This window comes from Molothrus aeneus, chromosome 6, assembly GCF_037042795.1.
Source record: "Molothrus aeneus isolate 106 chromosome 6, BPBGC_Maene_1.0, whole genome shotgun sequence".
Taxonomy (NCBI): Eukaryota; Metazoa; Chordata; class Aves; order Passeriformes; family Icteridae; genus Molothrus; species Molothrus aeneus.
This window is the reverse complement of record NC_089651.1, coordinates 9,446,883-9,459,302: the sequence shown is the minus strand read 5'-3', so window position 1 is coordinate 9,459,302 and position 12,420 is coordinate 9,446,883. Positions and strand designations below refer to the sequence as shown.

General features: G+C 54.2%; 1 protein-coding gene across 1 annotated transcript; it reads left to right on the top strand.

The window, feature by feature from the left end:
• Positions 1-745: 745 nt before the first annotated feature.
• Positions 746-9,833, top strand: LOC136558360 (SITS-binding protein-like). The gene is made up of 10 exons (XM_066552741.1): positions 746-1,211; positions 3,179-3,350; positions 4,065-4,269; positions 4,359-4,509; positions 4,600-4,779; positions 5,164-5,432; positions 5,876-6,012; positions 7,117-7,238; positions 8,256-8,435; positions 9,192-9,833. Exons 1-10 carry the CDS (start codon positions 753-755, stop codon positions 9,363-9,365), a joined length of 2,049 nt encoding a protein of 682 aa, XP_066408838.1. The 5' UTR covers positions 746-752; the 3' UTR covers positions 9,366-9,833.
• The last annotated feature ends 2,587 nt before the right edge of the window (positions 9,834-12,420 follow it).

The window sequence follows — 12,420 nt, the reverse complement described above, 5'->3', positions numbered from 1 at the left end:
CCCATTGGGCAGTGGGATGGGGCCTGGGATGCAGGGACAAGCCAGTGCCACGCCATGAAGCTGTCCCCATAGTGACCCCTCACCTGGAGGAACAGCAGTGCCCATATTCCCTTGGGCTCAGCCAGCGCCCCGACCCTGCCCACGGGTGGGTTTTGCTCTGTACATCATCCAAACGCTTTTCCAGGGAAGAGAGAGAGGAGATGGAAGGAGGATGTTGCATCCCCTCCTTTCTCGACCCACCCTGGGATGTTTTCCTGCACCCCTGGCTGTTTGCTGCTGCTTCCAAACCGAGCAGAGAAGCGATGCCAAACCCCATGGAGCAGCGGAGGCTGGAGCACGGCCCCGATTCCCATTGTCCGTGGCCCCATCTCCTCCCGGGCTCTGGGCCACGTGTGACACCTCCTCCTCCTCCTCGATGTCACTGGGTGCTGCTGGCTGTGCCAAGGGGCTGAGCCCCTGGCTTTGGGGGCTGAGCCACCGTCACCGAGCCCAGCAGTGGGATTTGCTGTGGAGGAGGCTGTGGAAGGGACTCCCCTTACCTCGGGATCAGTGCAGAGAAAACAGAGTGGCAGCTTTCCCTCTTTTAAACTATTTTTAAAAATTCATTATTTATACATTATATTAATTAGTTTTTTGTGCATGCTTTTGGAGCTATCCCAGAGGATCTTTTGGAGCTGTCCCAGAGGGTTTTCTTTCCTGTGCCGCTGCAGGAGGGGACAGCAGCGGAGCCGCCGCATCCCTGCGATCTCACCATGCCCCTCTCCCGCCACACCGGCCAAATCCCGGAGTCCACCTGGACGCTGGGCTTCAGGGAGATGACGGAGCCGTGGAAAGGCGCCGTGGGCTGCCTCGGCGTGGCCGTCTTCTTCGCCATGACCATCGGCATCATCTCGTGGCAGGCGCTGGAGCAGCCGCCGGAGGAGTGGGTGCTGCGGGGCCGGGACGCGGGGATGCTGTGGGAGCGCGGCCGCGGGGCGCTGCTGCTGCGGGCGCTGCCGGCCGGCCGGCCCGTGCTGGCCATCGCCGTGGGCAGCGTGCCCGCCACCGAGCCCCCGCCGCCCCGCGACCGCTGCTGGCACGACGGCCGCCAGTTCTGCTACTCCTGGGAGGAGGACGCCGAGCTCCGGCTGTCCCTGGAGCCGCCGGCAGCCCCCGGAACCGAGTGCTACAGTGTCCGCTGGACCCCGCTGCGCCCCGACGTGACCCTGAAGGTAACGGGGACCTCTCCGGCCGGCTCCGAGCCCTTTGGGATCCAACAAGGGCGGCTCTGGCTTCATCCCATCATCCCCCAGCTCAGTTATGGGGTCGCAGCGTGGCTGTGGTTCCCTGTCTTCCACATCCGGAAGGTGCCGGGTGGGGAAAACCTTTAGGAAGCATCGTGCTCTGAAGCTGAGCCCCAAAATCCTGTGGCGGTGCCATACTGCTGACCCCGGGTGGGAGAGCTGTGTTTATATGGAGACAGAGTAAATACCCAGTGGAGATGACAATGCTGGCGAGAGCCTCGGGAAGGTCTCTTCCAGCACAGACACAATGGGCAGCTCCCGCGGGATGGGAATAATCCGTGTCCGCTGCTGCAAACATTTTTGGTACCATTCCCTGCTTTCTCCCTCAGTTAAATAAAAGCAGACTCTGGGAAGGAGCCTTAGGAGGGGAAGGAGACACGCTGTCAAAGCAGGGTGTCCAGTTGTGGGGAGCCCTCCGAACAGGGAGGGAAGCGGGATGGGATTCTCTGGGATGGAGGATTATTCCCCTTTAGCTATAAACCACCTGTTGGCATTCTGGGTGGATGGAAGGTGTTGCCTGAGCACAAACCCTCGGTCTCCTCCACTGACATTGGTGTGAGGCATTTGAGAAGATGAGTGAGACAGAACAGGCTTCCCCCCACTTGTTAAAAAAAAACCCAAACCATTGGAAAATATGATCCAGCGAAATCTGAGTTCAGAACAGACTGTTTTCCCTCTTTCCCAGCTGGTGTAACGAGTTCAGCTGACACCTGGTACAGCTATTCCGAGCCTCCAGGGTTTCCACTTTAATAATTTACGTCTCCTCTCCCCACCCCTTGGAGAGACTTAACCTCTCTGCGCCCCCGAGCTCAGGACTCCAGGAGGCTCCGAAGCCCTGGGCTTGGGAATAAAGGTGGGGTGAGTTGAGTGGGGGGGTCTCTGGGTCCCCTCTGCCACCCCAGGCCCCCTTCATGGCCCCAGATCTCTGGGCTTTCGGGGAAGCCCATCCTGCCTGGGAAGTCACGAGGACGCTAAGTCCTGCTGATCCCTCGATTTGGCAGAAAGGGGAAAGTTTGAGGAGCTTTGAAGTGAAAACTGATGATTTCTGGCAGGAGGCGGGTCAAGGATGGGGATGTCCCCCATCCCAGGGCCCTGTCAGGCCCATGAGAAGTGCCCAAATCTCCAAACTGAGTCTCTTGAGGGAAATTCTTGTCATCAGCCCTTCTGAAAGAGGGAAGCTGTGCCTTGGGAGGGAGGATGTGTCACCTTCAGGGAACTGGTGCCATCAAGGTGAGGGCTCAAGATGGGGCTAAAAGCTTTCTGTGAGAGCTCAGCTGGGGACAGCTGCACTTGCTGATTCACTCCAGAAACTCTGAGAAGGCAGCTGGAGAGCTTAATGTGGTTTTTAAGTAAAGCAGAGGAAAAAAAAAAGAGAAAAACAGAAAAAACCACTGAACGAAAAATACCAAACAAATAAAATAACTGACCAAACCAAAAAAACCTGACCAAACCAAAAAACCCAACCAAACCAGAAAAACCCCAAACAAACCGACAAACTAAAATACATAGATTTTCCAACTGGGATTCTGAAAGTGCCCTCAGTGCATTTTAAAGCCGTTCCCTTGAATTTCCCCCTCCTCCACAGCCACTCACCTCTGCAGAGTCTCTTTACTCACACCTTTGCAGCATCTTTTCACCTGCCACTCAGAGGTGTTTGGTAACTGTGGTGGAGTGCAAAAGTGTGATTGCCGTGGCAGTTTGGTTTTATTTGTGCTCCTCCAGCAAAAACTGGCAGGCTTCGGGAAGCGCTTCTTGCTTTTCCTTTGTTTTTTAAATGAAACCATAATTTTACGCTGTAAAAGGGACACCTGCCACTAGCACAGTTTGCTCCAAGTCTGCCTTTCCTGCTCCCCCTGAGTATTCCTCACTCTTTGATGATGCTTTCCTGGCTGCAGGACTGTTTTTCCATGGCCAATGTCTCCTGGTATGGAGGGCCAAGCATCCGTGCCCAGCGCTGGCCCCTCAATGGAGCCGAGAGCCCCGCACAGCCCTTGGTGAGTGGCGACCTCAGCACAAATCCCGACGGCTTCGGGCCCCTCCTGGAGAGGTACTTCCTGGGATCCACAGGTAACCACCTCCTTCCCTGGCCAGGGCCCAACAGCTTCATCCCTGTGCTTCTCTGCCCCTCTCCTCACCTCTAAAGCAGCTGGTTTAAGAGTAGTGCGGATGTCTCCAGGAATAAAATATCCTGCAAATGTAGCAGCAACAGGGCACATGGGATGGATCCCACACTGCCTCATCCCCTTGGGAAAGCTGATACTGAAGCTGAGTGCCTGAGGATGGGGTGGCCCAAGTCACTCCTGGGACATTCCGTGCTCTTGGTGCGCCTGGTTTCTTTTTAAGCCCAGATCTGTGCCCATTGCTGCATCCCCAGCTCCACTTGAGCGGCTTCGTGGCTCCCTGAGGTCGCTGTGGGATGCTGGATTCAGGCAGGAGTTCAGCTGCTGGTGTCATTTATTGGGGTATATTTGGATTATATTCTGCAGAACACCAAAATTGAGGTATTATCCCAAATTAATCCAATTGACCTGCAGCTGCCTTGCACTGCTGAATGCCGAGCAAAATGGCCAGGAAAGGGAGAAATCCAGCCCTTGAAAGGCATTTTGGACTCTACAAGGGAATAGCAGGAGCAGGGTGGGGATGGTTGGCGCAGTGGGATCTGTGGTGGCATCAGCCCAGGAGGCCTTGGCAGCAGTCAGGCTCTGCTCATCCCTGTGGCTCCGAGGACCGGGAGCAGCCGTGTGCTTGCTGAGACACCGTTTTCCCACTTTTCCCCCAAAGGAGTGACGGTGACAGTGGTTCCTGATGTGTCCCTGCTCCTGTCCCTGGAGAGCCACCGGCAGTTCTGCCTGGAGACGCCGGCGGGGCGAGCGGAGCCCCTGCACTACCAGCTCTGTGTCAGCGCCGATGTGGCGGCCGCCCGCCGGCACATGGCCAGCGCTCCGGCGGGAGCGGCTCGGACACCGCCGGACACCGCGCTCCTGGGGTGAGCACTCCTTCTCCACACGGTGGGAACCCTTCCAAGTGTCCTGCTCGCTCTCCCAAGCACCTCATGAGGGATTTCCCACCCTGCAGGTCTCCAATCTGGCGCTACCACGGCCCGGAGGGCTCTGCCGCCAAAATCAAGCGAGGCCTGAGGTCGCTGGTGAGGAGGCTGAAGCGGCATCGCCTTCAGGAGGGCGTCGTGGCCCTGGGGGAGCACGGCACCGCCGTCCTTGCCGCCGCGGTACAGCCACCCTGCCACCCTCTGAGGACACGTGGGGAGCGTGGTGCTCCTCTCCCACAAACCCCTTATTCCCGCCCTTCCCGCCCGCAGGACCTGGTGCCCTCGGGGCGCAGGAAGAGGCAGGCCCCGGCGCTGGTGGAACCTCTGGAGCTCTCCATCACGCTGTCCCCGTACGCTGGCATCACCTCCCCGCTCTTCCTGCGCTCCCTGCGCGGCGGCGAGGCCGCGGGATATTGGCTCAGCCGCCAGCCCCGACCCGGGGCCAGCTCGGTACGGGACCCCCTCAGCCCCCAAAACAAAATTAACACTGAATAAACCCCCTCAGGTTTATTATTTTATCAAGGGTCACAGCCTGATCCCACTGTGCTGGGACAGCAGTGCTGGGGGAAGCAGTGTCCCTCCTCTTCCTACGGAAGCAGCTTTAAACTTTCCACTTCTAGTGTTGAGAAGATTCCCCAGCTCCACTTTTTGTGGTCATTTTAACGATCCCTTTGCCACCAGCTCAGGGATTTTCGAGGGGGTTGAGGGAGAGTTTCACCTTGATGCACTGCACCATGACAGTGCAGCGTGGGATGGGAGCAGCACAGCATCCCCCATGGAATCAGTGGGACATTCTATGGATCTGACAGGGATTTCCTTCCTCCCTCTCCACAGATCCCACTGCTGACCACCTGGAAGGGGCAGCTCTGCGCCCGCCTGAACGTCACCAGTGAGGCAGCGCTGGGCTGGTACCTGGCTCGTGCCCGGCGCCTGCAGCAGGCACTGGGGGCCACCTATGTGGCCTTCGAGGGAGTGGAGGGCAATTCCTTCCTGGAGCAGGATGTCCCTGCTCCTGCTGAGCTGGAGGGTGATGGATACGCCGAGGCGCTGGCGGCGGCGCTGGCGACGCTGGGCAATGGCACCGTCATCAGCGCCGGGAGCAGGTGGGAACCAGGGGGAGGCCTCACTGGAGCTGATGGGCACAAGAGCTTGCTGGGGGATGGTGGAACTGGTGCTTGGAATTCGTTCTTGGTATTCCCAGATGTTTCTTGGCACCCAGGGAAGTGAAGGGGTGAGGAAGTGGGCTAAGGCAGCATGTTGGAGTCAACGATCCTTGTGGGATGTGAGGATGGTACAGCCCTGGCACAGGGTGACCAGAGAAGCTGTGGCTGCCCCATCCCTGGAAGTGTCCAAGGCCAGCTTGGATGGGGCTTGGAGCAACCTGGGATAATGGAAGGTGTCCCTGCCCATAGCAGGGATGGGACTGGATGGCTTTAATGTCTCTACCCAACCAAACCATTCTGGGACTATAATCTGGCCCCAGTGACTCCTAAACCAGCTGAGCATTGTGGAATTTCACCTTGAAGGGTTTGTGCTGTTTCTCCAGATCCAGTCACCTCCCACTGTTTGTCCAGATGAGCCCCCTGCGCTCTGACTGGAGCCACGCTGGGCTGAAGGGGCTCATCCCCTCTGTGCTGCACTACAGCCTGCTGGGCTACAACTTCTTCATCCCTGATGCAGTAGGTAAGGATTGATTTTCCATTTTCTTTTCCCAATTTCTGGCTTCTCTGCAGTGAATTTTGCAGCCTTTTTCCAGGCACAGGAGGTACATTAGCACCTTAGGTGTGCTATGGGAAGGCTTGGAGCATTTTTCTCCCCAATTTCCTGTTGTGCTGGCTTGATTGGGATGAATGTTACCAGGGAAAAAAAGTGAGGAACAAAAGAATATGCTGTAAATATTGCCAGGCAGCTCCAGCAGCAGTTGGGTCTCTGGAGATGCCCTTCCCAGAGTTCCACCACAGCACAGCCCACCCCTGTGGGGCTTGGCTTGAGCTAAATCCCACCTGGCACAGGCAGGATCTGCATCCCCAGGCTCCTGGCTGGGGAATGGATTAAATCCATTTGATTTAAATTTATTTAAATGCATTGAAAATAGTTATGGATCCATTGGATTTCAATGGATTTAAATACATTGATAATAGATACCCAGGCAGCTCGGCTCCAAGTCTGTATTTCTGCTCCAAAGCAAAATGGCTGCAGAAATCCTGAAATAAAAGCATTATAAAATGGCAAGAAACAACCTTTAATTAGGGACAAGTGGATCCATTTCCCTTTTTCTTGGAGCTGATGGAGTTAGTTGTGGTTAAAACATGCCCTGAGTGTGCAGGAGCTGTGCATAAGTGTCAAACATGGAGAGCTGAGCTAAACAACAGCCCTGAAACAGGAGTTGAGAGCAATATTTCAATTTGGCCTCTATTTTTAGCTTGTTTTCCTTAGAAAATGAGGCTCAAGCAATCCCAGCATGGGAGTTTGCTTCCCAAAGAGGTGCTGGAGCTCTTGGCTTGCGTGGATGGGAGCACAGATCCTCCTGCGCAGAGAGAGCTGGGCAGGAGGTTGTGTCCCAACAACCTGGGAGCTGCAAGAGCTGGGAAAAGCCTCTGGAGGAAACAGGAATTTGTGGATGGCTGGGTGAGCCCTCTGTGCTGGGGGATTTGTGCCATTTCCAGGGAAGCTGTGCCAGGTTTTCAGAGCGATGGTGACGCTGTAGGCACTGGGAGGAGCTCTGAGGTTTCCCCAGAACCTTTCCATGCCATGGGAGGCCCTCACTCCAGCCCCATGTTCCTGCAGGAGGGAGCGAGGCTGGAGCCACGCCAGGGGACCAGGAGCTGTTTGTGAGGTGGCTGCAGGTTGTGACATTCCTGCCCGTGATGGCCTTTGGGACCCCGCCCTGGCTCTGCTGTGACACCTGGGTACGTGTCCCACACCGGGATTCTGACATGGCCAATGCCCCCAAAAGCCATGGAAGGCCTGGCAGGGATCTCCTGCCAGCTGCTGTCCCCAGCCTCCCACTGAAGTGGGAATAAATCTGTTATCAGTGGGTTTAGATTCAAGCACCAATGGGTTTAAATCCAATGGATTTGTGTCCGTTATCAATGGATTTAATTATATTTCAATTAAATAGATTCATATGCATTATCAGTGGAATTTAAATCAAATTTATTAAGATCCTTTATTATTGGATGTAAATCTATTTCAATACAATTAATTACTATTCATTATCAAGAGATGTACATGCATTTCAATCATGGGTTTATATGCACTGTCAATGGATTTAAATTCGCTTAAATCCAATGGACTGAACTCTGTTATCAATTGGTTTAAATCTATTTAAATCCAATGGGTTTATATTCATTATCAATAGACTTCAATCCATTTATATCAAATTGATTTATGTTCAACATAAATCAACTGAAATACATTTAAATCTAATAGATTCGTATCTATTATCAATGTATTTAAATCCACTGAAAACCAGTGGATCCATAATTATTTTCAATACATTTAAATAAATTTAAATCAAATGGATTTAAATTAATTAACAATAGATTTAAATCCAGCCGACTTATAACAATTACCAATGGATTTAAATACATGTAAGTTCAATTGTTTTAAGTCCATTATCAATGGATTTAAATGTATTACCAATTGATTTATATGCAAATCAATTAATATCCAAATATATCCAATATATCCAATTAATCCAATTAATATTCAAATCGATTAATATCCAATATCAACCCCATTTGCACCACAACTTGATCAGGACATTCCAATTCAGTAATTTCTCTTCCCAAGGGAACACATGTTTTACTTTTTAATTATTAAATTAAATTTTCAATTTTTTATTTTGGGGAGTTTTCCCTGCTTTCCCTGCTTTGCTGTTTCCTGAACATTGGGCTCCTCATGGATTTGTCCCCCACCTGCAGGTCCTGAATCTGACCCGCCAGTGCATCCAGAGGCACCGGGACTTTGTTGTGCCCCTGCTCCTAAAATACAGTGAGGAGTGGCAGAGTTTGGGATACCCCATCTTCCGTCCTGCCTGGTGGCTCAGCCCCACGGATCCCATTGCATTCACCATAGAGGATGAGTTCCTCATTGGAGATGAGGTGGGAATTCTGCATTATTCCTGTAAATTCAGCTCTGCCCAAGTACAAATCAGGACTTGGATTTGAGCAGATTTAAATCCAAGCCAAAGCAGCTGAGTTTTGTGGGTTTTGGGGTTTTTGCTCTTTGGAAAAGCTTGGCTTTCCTCATGAAACTCTTATTTAGGGTCCCAAAACCTTCTTTCAGCTTTGGAAGTGAAATGATTTAGCAGGAATAGAGTCTCGGAATGTTAGGAAATGCTTTTGGGAACTGCTTTTCCCATGAAACAAGGGGGAAAATTGCTCCCTGAAGGTGGGATTACATTGGCTCTATCACTGGGGATTTTTTGTTCTGGTTTTCAAAAATATAAACTGGACGGAATCTTGGGGCAGCTGCAGGCAGGGATGATCCCAATCCCAGCCAAAGGAATGTCACTGCACTGCATTAATGCTTCTAAACTGACAGAAGGCAGGGATAGATGGGATTGGGAAGGAATTCCCAGTGATGGTGCTGAGGCCCTGGCACAGGATGTCCACAGAAGCTGTGGCTGCACCATCCCTGGAAGTGTCCAAGGCCAGGCTGGACAGGGCTTGGAGCAACCTGGGATAGTGGAAGGTGTCCCTGCCCATGGCAGGGGGTGGGACTGGATGTTTTTTAAGGTCTCTTCCCACCCAAACCATTCCAGGATTCCCTGATGACCATCTCATCCCAACATGCACATCCTGGCTGATCCTCCCTCTGCTGAAGTTCTTTTTTCTTTCTTTTCCTTCTCTCTGCAGGTCCTGGTGGCTCCAATAACAGAAAAGGGACAAACGTGGAGGGACATCTACCTGCCAGGAGAGGGGCACCTGTGGCTGGACACCAACACTGCCCGAGTGTTTGATGGTGGCACCACGCTCAGGAATTACTCTGCCAGCCTGGCCGAGGTGCCAGTGTTTGTAAAGACCTCCTGAATCCAGGCTCTGGGACAGAGACCTCCAGGGGCAGCACTCCCCTCAGACCTCCAGCCTCTTTGCACTTTTCCCAGATCCTTTTTTTGGTTTTGTTTTGTTTTTTACTTGAGCAGAACTTGTCTGAATTTTCTAACTTGTTGTTACCCTAAAGTAGTGGCTCTGCCACCAACATCCATCCACACTGAATGCTGCATTTTTTCCAGGGTTTTCCTGGTGAAATATTTGTGTGTATATGTTCAGGTGAGAATGTCCAGCATTTCCAGGTCCCTGGCACCATGCTCAGAGAGGCAGGGAGAGGATTTTCCAGGAGACAAACAACCAGCAGCTTATACCTGAGGAAAAGTTTTGTGTTTAATGAAAAAAATTAAATCTAGGGGAAAACTACCAGGGTGGTTTTGGTGCTGTGTGTGGCCACCTCCTGTGCTGAGCAGTGCTTCTCCCACCTGAGGCTGTGTGTGATTTCCAGGTAGTAAGAGCCCATTTTCTGAGTATATTTGGGAAAATGAGTGAATTCCAGGTGTACTTGAAGCAGGTTTCTGTGGAAGAAAAATAAACTTGATCAAGCAGAGGAGTGGCTCTACCAGAGCATGATGTGGATATCGAGGATCCTTGCCCACCTCCTGTGTGCCCAGGCTCCTGCTTTTCACCATTTGTTGAATTTTATGGCTTTTTTCCAATTATTTCTTGCAGTGCAAGAGGGATCCAGAGTGACCAGGCTCCTTCCATCCAGCAGAGAATGTATCCATAGGCAAAATCCACATTGCTGAATATGCATCTAGGGGGATGATCAGCTATGCTGACAACCCAGATTGGAGATCAGTGGGACACTGCAGGTTAGTGGGATGATTCCAAAGGCTGGCATTTGGAGACAGGGGCTGGATGACAGCTGGGAGGGAAGTTTAGGGCGAGTTTTGGTCCTGGAGCTGGGATTGGGCACCTCCAGCACTGATTTGTATCAGCCACACAGTGGGTTTTTGGGAAAAATATTCCTGTATGGCGCTGTGGCTCTGCTGAAAAAGTGCTAAGGGGGACCAAACTTCTCTCAGCAAAGCTTCCCTGGATAAAACTGAAGGGAAAGCAAAGGCAAAATCCAAGTCAGGTTCAACCACGGAAAAGCTGTGAGGACATGGAGAGGGGAAGAGCCCCTCAGCTCCTTCCTTGATCCACAGAGGCACTTAATGATGCTGGGAGAGCTCACAGAGGGAAAGGATGAAACTCATGAGGGCAACCCAAGGGCGTGGGATGCTCCAAAATATCTGTGGATATATATCTGAGGTGGCAAAAACACAAAAAGAAGAAAGGGAGTGCTGGCTCAAGTGGCATTTGTTTATTTGCAGCAAGTCAAGCCCTGCATGTCCAGGATGGGGATCTGGTGGCTCCATCCTGGGAGGTCACCAAAGCCTGCCTGGACACCCTGGGCTGAGCCTGAGTGTGGGAATTCCCATTTTTGGGAGGGTGGGCTATGTGGCCCTGCGCCCAGCATGGCGCCGGCTCCTCCCTGAGGAGCCCGGGTTGTCCCACTGGGACCTTGGAGCTTGTCCCTGGTCATCATTCCAGCTCCTCCACTGCCTCTGACCTGTGGAGTGGTTGCGGGGCACCCTTCCCTGGGAGGCTCTCCAGGAGTTCTGGCTTCTCCTGTAGGATCTTCCCCGGGTTCTGCTCCTTGTCGCGCGCTGTTGCCTGGAGGAACCCCAGTCTTCCCACTGGTGTCTGTCACTCCTCCTCAAGGGGGTGTCATGGTGGGGCCTTGGACTGTATCTGCCATCAGCATCCCAGCTCCTCCAGCGCCTCTGGATTCTGAAGCGCTCGTGGGGCACTGTTCTCTGGGAGCCTGCCTGCGAGTTCTGGCCTCTCCTGTGGGATCTGCCCCGGCTTTGCCTCCCTCTTGTGTGCTGTTGTTCGGAGGAATCAGAGTCTTCCGACTGGCGTGTCACACTCCTGTCTGAGGGGACATCGTGTTGGGGCCCTGGGGTGTGTCTGTCATCACCATCCCAGCTCCTCCAGCGCCTGTGCCTCACGGAGTGCTCGGGGGAGCCTGTCTGGGTGTCCTGCTCTCTCCTGGAGGACCTGTCCCAGCCATGGGAACGCTCCCTGCCCCTGCTCCACCTGCGGCGGCCCCAGGACCGTTCCTGCTGACTCCATGACCTGCGGGACCCGCGCCGGGATCGCCGTCCCTGCGAGGAGACCGGGATGGCCCACTCCAACCTCGGAGTTTGTCCCTCTTCAGGTGTGTCCTCCCAAGCCCTCCTCTGCTGCTGCCACCACCTCCTCCTCGGGGAGTCGCTGCCTCGGCGACGCCGGGACTGCCGGCGGCCATCGCGGGGCCACCTCATGGATCTCCTGGGCCACCTCTCCGAGGGCCCGAAGGAGTAGCTCCGGGCGGACTGGCCGCGCCGTCTCCGCTTCCTGTCGTACACGCGGTCCTGCACCTCGTGGTACAGGGCCACGTGCTGGGGGTAGGGGTGGCGCGTGGGCCGCTGGCACCGCGGGCACGTGGCCTCGCCCAGGCTCCAGTCCCACAAGCACAGCTGGCAGAAGCAGTGCCGGCAGGAGCTGGAGCAGGTGGTGTCGATGTGCCGGCACTCCGGGCACGCGGCCTCCTCCTCCTCCCGGCTGTCGTCCGGCGGCGTGGCCCCGGCGGCCTGGCTGGTGCTGGCAGCCTGGCTGGTGCTGGGCTCCGGAGTGTCCTCCCTCGATGACATCTCGCCCTGCAAGAGGCACAAAGTCTGTTTGCAGGTAGCTCTCCCTGAAACCCCACGGCCCCTCGGCCCTCCGGGGCTGTCCCACACCTCAACAGCGGGGCCGTGGTGGGGCTGGAATAGCGGTGTTTGCATCCCACGGCTCTCACCATGGGATTGTGGCTCTAGGCCCCCTCTGCTTCTTCTGTGACATGGCCCGTGTCCCGTGGCTGCTGTGACGTCACTGATGGTGCTGTCACAAAGGCCCACTGTTGAGGCCTGGGACAGCCCCGAAGGGCTGAGGTGCTGTGCTTGGGTCTAGGGACAGGTGTTGGGGGGTAAATTTGGTGCCTCGTAGGGCAAGAAGGTGTCACAGG

Excerpts from the sequence above, each read along its gene's own strand:
- LOC136558360 (XM_066552741.1), top strand. The coding sequence starts at position 753 with ATGCCCCTCTCCCGCCACACCGGCCAAATCCCGGAGTCCACCTGGACG. Across the intron at positions 4,510-4,599 it reads CCGCCGTCCTTGCCGCCGCG|GACCTGGTGCCCTCGGGGCG; the intron begins GTACAGCCACCC and ends TCCCGCCCGCAG. Across the intron at positions 5,433-5,875 it reads GTCATCAGCGCCGGGAGCAG|ATCCAGTCACCTCCCACTGT; the intron begins GTGGGAACCAGG and ends CTGTTTCTCCAG.